We start from the raw sequence: 11,542 nt of genomic DNA on the forward strand, positions 1-11,542 counted from the left end.
AGATTATCTATGAGCAAACTTTGACCTACAAGAACCTCCCGAACGCCTGTTTCAATTGCAACAAACAAGGGCATCTTATTAGAGATTGCCCTGACCTCCATCAACCAGCCCCTAATGATAGAACCCCAGCTAAGGAGGAGGCTTTTGTCCAGCCTCAGCGCAAACATGTGTCCAAGACTAAAAACAGTAAACCTAATTGGCATATCCCAGCCAATAGATATGCTCCCCTCTTAGCTGAGGTTCAGGACGGTCTAGAAGTCCAGTTCCAGGCCAAAGAGGCTGGCAGCCCAGCCCTTACAGGGGCAGATCAACCATCCCCGGGAAGGGTCCCCAACAAGGACCGTGTTTTCGTTAGTCAAGACCTTGATTCACCTATGGAATCAGATGATGATTTCATAGACAAAACGCAGCATATGGATGAAGTTTTCAAAGCCCAACTTGACGAAGAAGATGCTTCGTTGATGAAGAGGATGTCCCTCTCACCAATGAAACAACATGATGAGGAGGACTTCTCTCCCCTTCTTATGGGGTCTAAAATGAAGAGGAAAAAAGAAAAAAGCCAAGATGTCCTAAGAACCTCCGTATCTGCGGGGGAAACCTTCAAAAACAAGTAAAAAATGAATTCTCTGAACCTTCTCTCGTTGAACTGTAAAGGGCTCACAAACCCGGAGAGGGCTTTAGCCATTAATATGTGGTTAAGGGACTCACAAACCCGGAGAGGGCTTTAGCCATTAATATGTGGTTAAGGGACTCAACTTTTGTCTTCGACCTTATCAGTCTTCAAGAGCTCAAAATTGGGGGTCCTCAACTTCAGATGAACCTTCAAAAAATCTCTAGGAATTCTCGGTGGTTTTCTACCAATCATCCCTCTGGGAGAGGTGGGACTGCTATTGGCATTCACATGAAATGGGATCACGCCATTTTAGATTCTTGGTCGGATGTTAATCACTCTTGGACCGCGGTTAGGATGGGCAACCCTTTCAATTTCACTCTGGTTTCGGTTTATGCCCCCTGCCTGGCTAGCTTGAGAGCTTCTACCTGGCAGTCTATCACTCAGATTGTAGGACCCATCTTTCTCATTGGTGACTTTAATATGGTAGAGGCTCAGGTTGATAGAAGTAGACTTCTGGGCAGTACCATCAGTGGCTTTGAAAAGGTAAAATGGGATGGGTTAAAGGGGGAGAAAGACCTCTCTGACCTCTCTGCGAAAACTGGATTCTCTCGGTCTAACAATCAAAAAGGCTCCTTTCACAGGGCTGCCAGATTGGACAGACTGTATGCCTCGGGTAGTCTGATTGATATGTTCCTAAAAATCAAAGTTACCACGGATCCCTCCCTAACCATCTCTGATCACATCCCTCTTATCTGTAACCTGTCCCTTGGCCAGGCCAAAGGTAGGGCTGGATGGCCTCACCTTGACCCCTCTCTCTTCCGTCTCCCTTGTATCCAACAGATGATCAAAGCCTCCATTACTGAGGCCTTCAATCAATTCATCTCCCCATCCAAGGGATGGGAAAGTCTGGTGAATAAGGTTCATTCTATCTGCAAGGAGTATAAGCTTCAGGTCTCTACGATTCGTTTGAATCGGAGAATGCATATCAGGAACCAGATCCAAGACATTTATCTGTCTAAAGATGTTGCAGTAAATCACTCTTTGATTGAGCTAAAGAATCAGCTCAGACTTGAAGAGTTATTAGCTGCTAAGGCCACTAGACTGTGGTTCAGGGAGGTTTGGGCTGGAAAAATTGATACCCCTCACCCTAAGATGTTTGCTCTCCTTAAAAGGAAGAAAGGTAGAGATCTAATCCCTATGGTCAAGAAGCCGAATGGTCACCTGGCTGTTGATGATGTGGAAAACTTGCAGGTTATTAAGGACCACTTTTATAACTTGTTCTCCACTGCCCTTCCTCCTTCCCATGAAGTTTCGGCCGCTAGGGCCAAGATTGCCAGCATTAGGAAGAAGATGGTGAACCCCTCTTTAGCCCTTAAGCTTGACTCCCCCTTCACTGAAAAGGAGGTCAAGGAGGCTATCTCACATCTCAAAAAGTGTAAATCTCCGGGTGAAGATGGGATCCCCAACGAATTCTTTCTTGTTTTCAAAGATGAGTTGTCCCCTCACATCCTTGACATTTGGAGGGAAGCCATGAGGAAGGGAGGGTTAGCTGAAAAGACAAACATGGGGATTATCAAGCTTATTCACAAAAAGGATGAGAAAGAAGATCTTGGTAATTGGAGACCCATAACATGTCTCTCGTCCCTTTACAAAGTGTTTGCTCATATCCTGACTAACAGAATCAACCCCTATATGGATGAGTGGATTCTCAAAGAGCAAAAGGGCTTTATAAAGGGAAGGTATATTCTTGATGCTATCATTAGTCTATGGGAGGGTATGGAACATGCGGAAAACTCTGGCCAGAACTACATCTTCCTCAAAATAGACTTTGATAAAGCCTATGATAGAATAGACTGGTCGTTCCTCTTCCAATCCCTTCAAGATATTGGCCTCAATAGAAAATTCATAAAGTATGTCCAAACCCTGCTTGGGAATGCGTCTTCCAAGGTGGCAGTCAATGGGTCCCTCACTGGTGCCTTCCCTCTGAGGAAATCTATAAGACAAGGTTGTCCCCTGTCCCCTCTCCTTTTTGCTATTGTTGCGGATGCTCTGGGGTGGCTGGTTAACAAGGAGATAACTGACAATAATATCAAGGGTATTGAGATCCCCAACAGGGCTGATCCTTTATGCCTGCAGCTTTTTGCTGATGATACGAATGTGCTGCTCCGCAATGAAGCGCAGACTGCTGCTCACTTTATGACTTGCCTGGATACCTTTTGTCTTGCCAGTGGCTCGCAAATAAATCACTCCAAGACCAGCTTCAGAGTCGGGGAAGGGTTGCCCCCTCCCTCGATCCTGTCCGCTGGTTGTAAGAGTATCCCTGATGGTGTTGTTTTTAGGCTTCTTGGAATCCCCATGGGCTTCAACATATCTTCCAAACAAAGGTGGGACTATGTGCTCGATAAACTCAAGAATCAGGTCAAGAAATGGAGTCACATCAACACAGGGGTAGCGTCAAGAGCTTTTGTCCTCAATCACTTCATTATCCCCTCGGTTGTTTACTTCCTGGCCTGTTGGAGACCCTCTGAGACCCAACTCCAATCCCTTAACTCGATCATGGGGAACTATCTTTGGGGGGGTTCTCTCGGAAGTAAGAAAGTCAGCAAAGTAGCCTTTCAGTCATGTTGCTTGGAAAAAGAGCAAGGGGGTCTTGGCATCATCAACATCGGGTTGCTTGCTGAGAAGCTTGCAGCTAAATGGGTGCAAAGGGCCATCTTTTCTAAGGATGTTTGGGCTGACTTACTCAAAAGGGATATCAATAAATTTTGGCTCAAAGGTAAAAGATCGTGGAAGGGTTTCTCTCTCAATGAAGCTTTGTTCTCAAAGGCCGACCTCTCCTCTATAGGTAGTAAACTGTGCTGTAGGATGTGGGAGTCGTAGATGAAATACAAAAAGCTCTTCTTTTTTCAAACCTTTACCAAGAGAGGTAGATATGCCTATTCAGCTGACTCTGTGTGGTTTGGACATCTTGTGTCTCCGATCTCCAATGATCAGTTCCAGACCAGTCTTTCTTGTTTCAAAGCTGGTATAAAGGTTTGGGGCGATTTATGTGACTCAACTGGGATGTTAAACAGGGATCAAATCTGCAATAAATTCATATTGTCCAGTAGTGGAGTTGAGTTGGTCATTCAGAGGTGTAATGCTCTTAAGGTGTCCATCCCCCCGGGGTTGAGTTGTGACTGTGTAACCTTTTCGAAAGCCATCCGGTGGGGTTACTCCAGTAACCTGGGCAAGTTACCTAACAACTTGCATGCAAGTAAGCTGATTCTCAAGCTCAATAAGAGATGGTCCTTGGCCTGGAACCAACATCAATGGGCCTTCCGTTTTAAGCTCATTTGGGCCTTCGCTAATGAAAGAAAACACGCCATTTTGGCCTGGCTTGTCATGCACAAAGCGACCTGGACCCTTGAGAAAGCCCTGAAGTTTGGGCATGGTAACGGTCTTTGTCCCCGCTGTAATTCCAAGATTGAAACGGTCCCCCATCTCTTTTTCTCTTGCCCAGACACTAGACAATTCTTGGATGTTCTTAACAAGGCTTTTAAGAAAATTAGGAAAATCCCTTTGAGCAAGAAAGAAGTCCTCTTAGGCGAATGCCACTCACTCGACCCGTTAACGTGGCAGTCCGTCAGAATTCTGTTTCTTTGGCATGTTTGGAAGCAACGTTGTGTGATGTTTTGTGGAAACCTCAACCTCAACTTGTACATGTGTACATGAGTGTTGTTTGTGTTGTGGTAAAGTCGTGGGAGCACCCATTGACTCAGTGTGGGCATCGTGGATGCAGCAGTCAGGCTTTTGGTGTTGATGGCTCGTATGTGTGCGGCCGTTTGGTTTGTGCGGGCACGTCAAAATACAAGTGGGCATTTGGGAGGTTGTGTTGAGGTATGTGGAGCATGGGAGGAAAATGATAAAGAGGACCAAGGCAGCCTTTAGTTGGTGTGAAATGAAAGGAAGGGTGGCCATTAGGAGAGGAGCAAAATGAAAATAAAGAATGAATATTAAAATGATTTTTTAGAAGGTGGCGTGGAGGATTAAGTTGCCGCCAGCTTGCTTCTCGAAGCTGGCCAGCGCAGCAGTGAGGAAGAGGTGGGGGTCTCTGGGGACGCAGACAAGAGAGGAGGGGCCTCGAGCGTAGCAGGAGGCTGCAGAGAAGGCTTTGGGGCGCTGGTGCTGTTTTGTGAGAACGGCTGGGACTCTCGAGGAGAGAGCGAAGGACAGGGGGCCTCTGAAGACAGGCAGGCGTGGCTGCTGGGAGTTTGGTGTGTGTGGGCTGCAGCAGTAGGTGCAGCGTGGGCGAAAGAGTTCGCCGTGTAGGGGGTTGGAGTGCGAAGACAGCAGAGCCCCGCAAGTGTTGTGTGCTGCTTAGGCGGCTGGAGAGCGCAGTGGAAGGCGAAGAGGGTGTGTTGTTGCTTTGAGGAGGGGCCTCGAGCGCAGCTACAGGTCTATGATGTGAGATTCGCTGAAGGAGCCGCCGTGTGGGAGTTTGTGGGAGCTGGTGTGGAAAACGCCAGTTGTAAGGTGAAGACGGCAAGGTGAGGCGCAGCTGGTGTAAAAGGGTTGGTATCAGAGTGTATGAAGTGTGGTGAAGTGGACGTGAAGGGCTGAGAGAAGCCCTCTTGGTTAACTGGATGAGGTGCAGGTAGCATAGCTGCTGCGGGTACTAAGGCTAGGTGAAGACGGCAGCCGGCTGGACTTTGAAACACGAGTTGGTGCTTGTGGAAGGCGCCTGGATTATCAAGTGAAGAGTCTGAATTGCTAAGGCGACTGGGGAGACAGCTACAGGCAGGCGAAGTGCAGAAGAATGCAGGCTTGGTGGGCCTTTGGTATTGTGTGGCTTGGGCTGGTTGTTGGGTTTGTAATAAGGTCAGTAGGGTGACTGGTTCTATGCTCGGGGAACTGGCAGTGTACGAAGTGTAGCAGAGAGACCTTCAGCTGAGGTGCAGTGCAGAGAACGAGAAAGGCTGCTGCAGAGGAGCAAGGAGCGAAGGGATTTGGATCGACCAGGAGCTGGAGCAGGCTGATTGCGAGCGGTGCTTGGTGTAGCTGGTGTCTGGGATATCTTGGGATATCCGATTCTGTAAAGGTCAAGGTCTTTACTGAAATGTGAGTCTTGTTCATGCTCTTTGGTCTGGTGTTCTGGTGTGTTTGCATGCGTGTGTGGAAGTGTGGCATGCTATAAGGGCGTAGACAGCTCTACCGCTTCCGTGCCATCACTTTTTGGTGCCTCCACAGAGGAGCAGATTTCCTCTGGTTTGTGAAAGAAGATAGGGGCTGTGTGAAGAGAGTTTTGGAAATGGCTCAGGATTTTCCGGAGTATTGGGGATTGCCGCAGGAAAATGCAACCAGGTTTCTGGAGAAGATGGAGTTTACAGCTTTGATGAAAGACAGGGCAACCCCGGAGATCCTTTCTCGGATTTTGGCTTATTGCTTGCAGGGTGATGCAAAAGTATGGTTGCAGATGTTTGTGACTGCACACAGGAATGTTCATCGACAGGATCCTGAGTACCGTGTAGTCAGAGCTGCATTTTTGGCAAAGTTTGTCCATGTGAAGAGTCCGAATGAGGTGTGGAAGGAGTTGTGTAACATTCAGCAGAAGGATGGTCAGGATGTGGATCAGTACCTGATAGAGTTTGGTAGACTGTGGAGTCTATGGTGTGAGGCTCTGATTCCTGAAGTACCCCCGCAGATGATTAAAAGGGAGCGGTTTGTGGCAGGTCTGGAGCCAACGATCCGACTGAAGGTGGAGCTGAAGAACCTGAATAGTTTTGAGGAGGCTGTTAGAGTTGCTCGTGAGAAGGAGTGGAAGGTGAAGCGTCTCAGGCAGATGGGAATGCGGGAAGAGCCGAAGAGGTTTGTGAAGGTGCCACAGATTGAGAGTATGCATCCTGGAAGAAAAGCTACTGTTGTTCCTAGGTAGGAGGACTCATTGAAGAGGGAGGTTCATGATGCAGTGGAGCTCATGAAGACTTTAAGCGTGAATTGGATAGAGTCTGCAGGAAGAGGAAGAGGCATAGGTGATATGGGAAGGAAGCCTGATGCATCATCTGGTTTTGGAGGAAATTCAGTAGATATTGGAAGAGGGAAAGGGTATCTGAGTGATGTGCAATGCCGGAATTGTGGTGAGTGGGGTCATATGAGTCCGCAATGTGAGAGACCAGCCAAAGCTAATGGTGGAATATATCAATTGCCTATGGGAATGAGTGATAGGGTGAGTGGCCCTAATATGCAGGTGAAGGATACAATCCAGTCCAGTGTTTGTGAAGCCCATAAGGTCACAGTTGCAGAGTAGGGTATGGGACAGGTTAGCCTGTCCCATACCCTGTTGGAAATGGAGAAGGGTGAGGTTTCTGGAATCATACCTGAAGAGCTTTCAGAAGGTGAGGAGAAGAAGGATGAGGTTGTTGATGATGTTGTGGATTGTGAGCAGGTGCCAGTACTTCAGCCAGTCAAGGTGGAGTGTGATGATCAAGGTGTTACTAATGAAGATGCTGTGGATGGAGCCCGTATGGATGATCCGGGTGATGAGTTGGATATTGCAGCCTGTTGTGAGAGTGTGGATGGTGAGCTGGACAGTGTACTGGATAGTGCACTGGATGATCTATTGGAGATGGCTTCCTTGGAGAAGAGTGCTTGCATGCCAGTTGTGCAACAGGAAGAGAGTGACGGTGTGATTGATGGTGAGCTGGATGCTCCTTTGGTTGATGGTGCGATAGATTTCGCAGGTGTGGATGCTGATCAAAAGGTGTGTGTTCCTTGTCATGCCCAAGAGGATGAGGTGGTTGTGAGTGGTGAGGATGCATGTGAGGCTATTGTTGTTGGTCAGGGGGACCAAGATGCTTTGCCTGGGAGTTTGGGGAGCTTAGACTTGGTAGGGATGCCTGTGCAAGATGTGGAGAATCTTGCAGGATCGCCAATGGTCTTGAAGCTGGAGAAACTGCAGGAAAGTGACAATGATGAGTCTACAGTGCACGAGGTTGCTGTGTGTGATGTTGATGGGCTGAAGGGAAGTGAGTGTATGGTGAACACACCACATGTGGATGCTCAGCATATGGATGAGCAGTTTGGTTATAGTTTGGGTCTGGCAGGTTGCCCAGAGGAAGGGTTGGAAGCCAGTGATGTGGGCTGCAAGTTGGATTGCGACCATGAGATGGAAGTTGATGATGAGATGAGTGTTATTTCGGTACATGATTATGGGTGGCAGTCAGATGTGTCAGAGGAGAGTAGAGATGAGGAGTGGTGGTCTCCACCACAAGGTTATGAGAGCTGGTCTGGAGGAGGAAGTACAGTGGATGGTGAGGAGGCCATATATGGTGAGCCAAGGGGGTTGCTGGAAGTAGAAGGTTATGACAGGGTGTATCAATGGTTGTCTGATGGAGGGGAATGCGTGAAGGATTGGAAGGAAGATGCACCGAGGTTTTTGTTTGATCCAGGGGGATAAGTGGTTTCTGTTAGTGCAGCTGCTGGACATAAATGTCTCAGCAGAAGAAAGGGGGTTGCTAAATATGTGTGATGTTTTGTGGAAACCTCAACCTCAACTTGTACATGTGTACATGAGTGTTGTTTGTGTTGTGGTAAAGTCGTGGGAGCACCCATTGACTCAGTGTGGGCATCGTGGATGCAGCAGTCAGGCTTTTGGTGTTGATGGCTCGTATGTGTGCGGCCGTTTGGTTTGTGCGGGCACGTCAAAATACAAGTGGGCATTTGGGAGGTTGTGTTGAGGTATGTGGAGCATGGGAGGAAAATGATAAAGAGGACCAAGGCAGCCTTTAGTTGGTGTGAAATGAAAGGAAGGGTGGCCATTAGGAGAGGAGCAAAATGAAAATAAAGAATGAATATTAAAATGATTTTTTAGAAGGTGGCGTGGAGGATTAAGTTGCCGCCAGCTTGCTTCTCGAAGCTGGCCAGCGCAGCAGTGAGGAAGAGGTGGGGGTCTCTGGGGACGCAGACAAGAGAGGAGGGGCCTCGAGCGTAGCAGGAGGCTGCAGAGAAGGCACTGGGGCGCTGGTGCTGTTTTGTGAGAACGGCTGGGACTCTCGGGGAGAGAGCGAAGGACAGGGGGCCTCTGAAGACAGGCAGGCGTGGCTGCTGGGAGTTTGGTGTGTGTGGGCTGCAGCAGTAGGTGCAGCGTGGGCGAAAGAGTTCGCCGTGTAGGGGGTTGGAGTGCGAAGACAGCAGAGCCCCGCAAGTGTTGTGTGCTGCTTAGGCGGCTGGAGAGCACAGTGGAAGGCGAAGAGGGTGTGTTGTTGCTTTGAGGAGGGGCCTCGAGCGCAGCTACAGGTCTATGATGTGAGATTCGCTGAAGGAGCCGCCGTGTGGGAGTTTGTGGGAGCTGGTGTGGAAAACGCCAGTTGTAAGGTGAAGACGGCAAGGTGAGGCGCAGCTGGTGTAAAAGGGTTGGTATCAGAGTGTATGAAGTGTGGTGAAGTGGACGTGAAGGGCTGAGAGAAGCCCTCTTGGTTAACTGGATGAGGTGCAGGTAGCATAGCTGCTGCGGGTACTAAGGCTAGGTGAAGACGGCAGCGGCTGGACTTTGAAACACGAGTTGGTGCTTGTGGAAGGCGCCTGGATTATCAAGTGAAGAGTCTGAATTGCTAAGGCGACTGGGGAGACAGCTACAGGCAGGCGAAGTGCAGAAGAATGCAGGCTTGGTGGGCCTTTGGTATTGTGTGGCTTGGGCTGGTTGTTGGGTTTGTAATAAGGTCAGTAGGGTGACTGGTTCTATGCTCGGGGAACTGGCAGTGTACGAAGTGTAGCAGAGAGACCTTCAGCTGAGGTGCAGTGCAGAGAACGAGAAAGGCTGCTGTAGAGGAGCAAGGAGCGAAGGGATTTGGATCGACCAGGAGCTGGAGCAGGCTGATTGCGAGCGGTGCTTGGTGTAGCTGGTGTCTGGGATATCTTGGGATATCCGATTCTGTAAAGGTCAAGGTCTTTACTGAAATGTGAGTCTTGTTCATGCTCTTTGGTCTGGTGTTCTGGTGTGTTTGCATGCGTGTGTGGAAGTGTGGCATGCTATAAGGGCGTAGACAGCTCTACCGCTTCCGTGCCATCAACGTAATGAAGCTCTTTATGGAATCAAAACTAATCACCACTTTTATCTTTTTCTTGACAGTGTACTCAAGCTAATTCATCAACTCCGGCCGAGTGGTGCTCCCATGGAGGTGGACCGGTGGCAAGATCTACCTTGGAGGAAATGGAAGAGATTCCACGTCTTCTCGCAGTGCCTAACGAAGGATTCTATGAGTCAAGAGCTTCAGCTGGAATGTCAAAGAAGACTTCAGAATTCCGAGTACTACGTCCAGGCTTCAGAAAGATTCTGTGGGGTTCCTTAAGCCCTCATGGCCCCAATCTTCTGCTCAGGAGAAATTCTCAGCCTCTCGTCTGAATAAAAGTCAGTCTTGCTTCTACTTGGGCTGGCTGGCCACTGCCTAGAGCCTCAGTGTTCAGGTTTTATTTTGTCAAATTGGTACAGCGAGTTGTCATGATGCAATGTTTTGTGCCTCAATCATCTGCTTCCCTCTCCCGTAATAGAAGAGGGGCTGGCCGCCGTTTGTCTCTAGAACTGTTACTTCTTTTTACTTGTATTAGTGTTGGCCGAACCTTTCATGAGATGGTTCAGTTTTGTTTCAGAGTTTCGTCCCCCTTTTTCTGAAGGTTTCTCCAGGTCACTGTGTCTCCCCATGGACCTTCCACATGGGATCTTGTAACATCATTTTCTTTTAATATATTCCGCTGTTTTAACTTTAAAAAAAAAAGGTGTAATACTATCATACAATTTTTTTGGGAGAATTGTATACACTAAAAAGAATTTGTTTGGTACACAATATCACAAGCATATAAATTTTAGTTCTACATTCATGTAAACATGAAATGGGACAAATTAAATCACATTTATGAATATTATCCCTCCGGTTCGTTAAAAGTTATTAGACATGACTAACTACTCGAACCATTAATTACTTGACAGCAGACCAAGACACCTAAATACATGACTAACTATATAATATAAAGTCATGAAATTGCGGAAGCAAGTATTTTAAGGTGCCAAATCTAAATCAAAATTTCCATAGATTTACTTCTTCAATTTGGTATCTATGGCCATTGAAACAAGATTGAGCCGCAAATTGTGACAGCATAATGACCCAAGACACATCTAAAGGCCAATCATAGGCAGTAGGGCAACTTTGCCAATCATAGGCAGTAGGGCAGATAAATCGAGAAAGATGGTGGTGTAGATATACACCGTTTGAGAGCAGAGCTAAAAGGAAAAACACATTTTAGGCGCGCTCCCCTCGGATGCGGCGGGCGAGCTGAATGTCCTTGGGCATGATGGTCACGCGCTTAGCATGGATGGCGCACAGATTAGTGTCCTCAAAAAGACCCACCAGGTACGCCTCGCTCGCCTCCTGCAGCGCCAGCACAGCGGAGCTCTGGAAGCGGAGATCAGTTTTGAAGTCCTGCGCGATCTCACGCACCAGCCTCTGGAAGGGCAGCTTGCGGATGAGCAGCTCCGTGCTCTTCTGATACTTCCTGATTTCGCGAAGGGCGACGGTGCCAGGCCTGAAGCGGTGGGGCTTCTTCACTCCGCCAGTAGCAGGGGCGGACTTGCGGGCAGCTTTAGTGGCGAGCTGCTTGCGGGGAGCCTTTCCCCCGGTGGACTTGCGGGCAGTCTGTTTGGTACGGGCCATGGTTACAGGAAGCGTGCGCAACACATAGCAAAAGAGATGGATGAGAGACTCTTATGTAGAAAATTTGAATCTCGTCTCATTCCCGCCCTTCGCAATCCAACGGTCTTCCATCTCTGCCATCCGACGGCCGTGCCCCTCGATCTGTCTGCTTGCTTGTAATTGGTTCGCTTTGGATCGCTCAGCACGTCACGGCCCAAAAGGTGGTCCATTACTCAACGTTGTAAATCGCTGCCTTTAATGCCCAACC

General features: G+C 48.4%; 1 protein-coding gene across 1 annotated transcript; it reads right to left on the reverse strand.

The window, feature by feature from the left end:
• Window positions 1-10,653: 10,653 nt before the first annotated feature.
• Window positions 10,654-11,305, reverse strand: LOC147604138 (histone H3.2-like). Its single transcript, XM_086795227.1, has one exon. The coding sequence runs from the start codon at window positions 11,293-11,295 to the stop codon at window positions 10,885-10,887; it is 411 nt and encodes a 136-aa protein (XP_086651353.1). The 5' UTR covers window positions 11,296-11,305; the 3' UTR covers window positions 10,654-10,884.
• Window positions 11,306-11,542: the final 237 nt, after the last annotated feature.

Source organism: Cibotium barometz, chromosome 62 (genome assembly GCF_041138505.1).
Source record: "Cibotium barometz isolate CiBa-2024 chromosome 62, ASM4113850v1, whole genome shotgun sequence".
Lineage (NCBI taxonomy): Eukaryota > Viridiplantae > Streptophyta > Polypodiopsida > Cyatheales > Cibotiaceae > Cibotium > Cibotium barometz.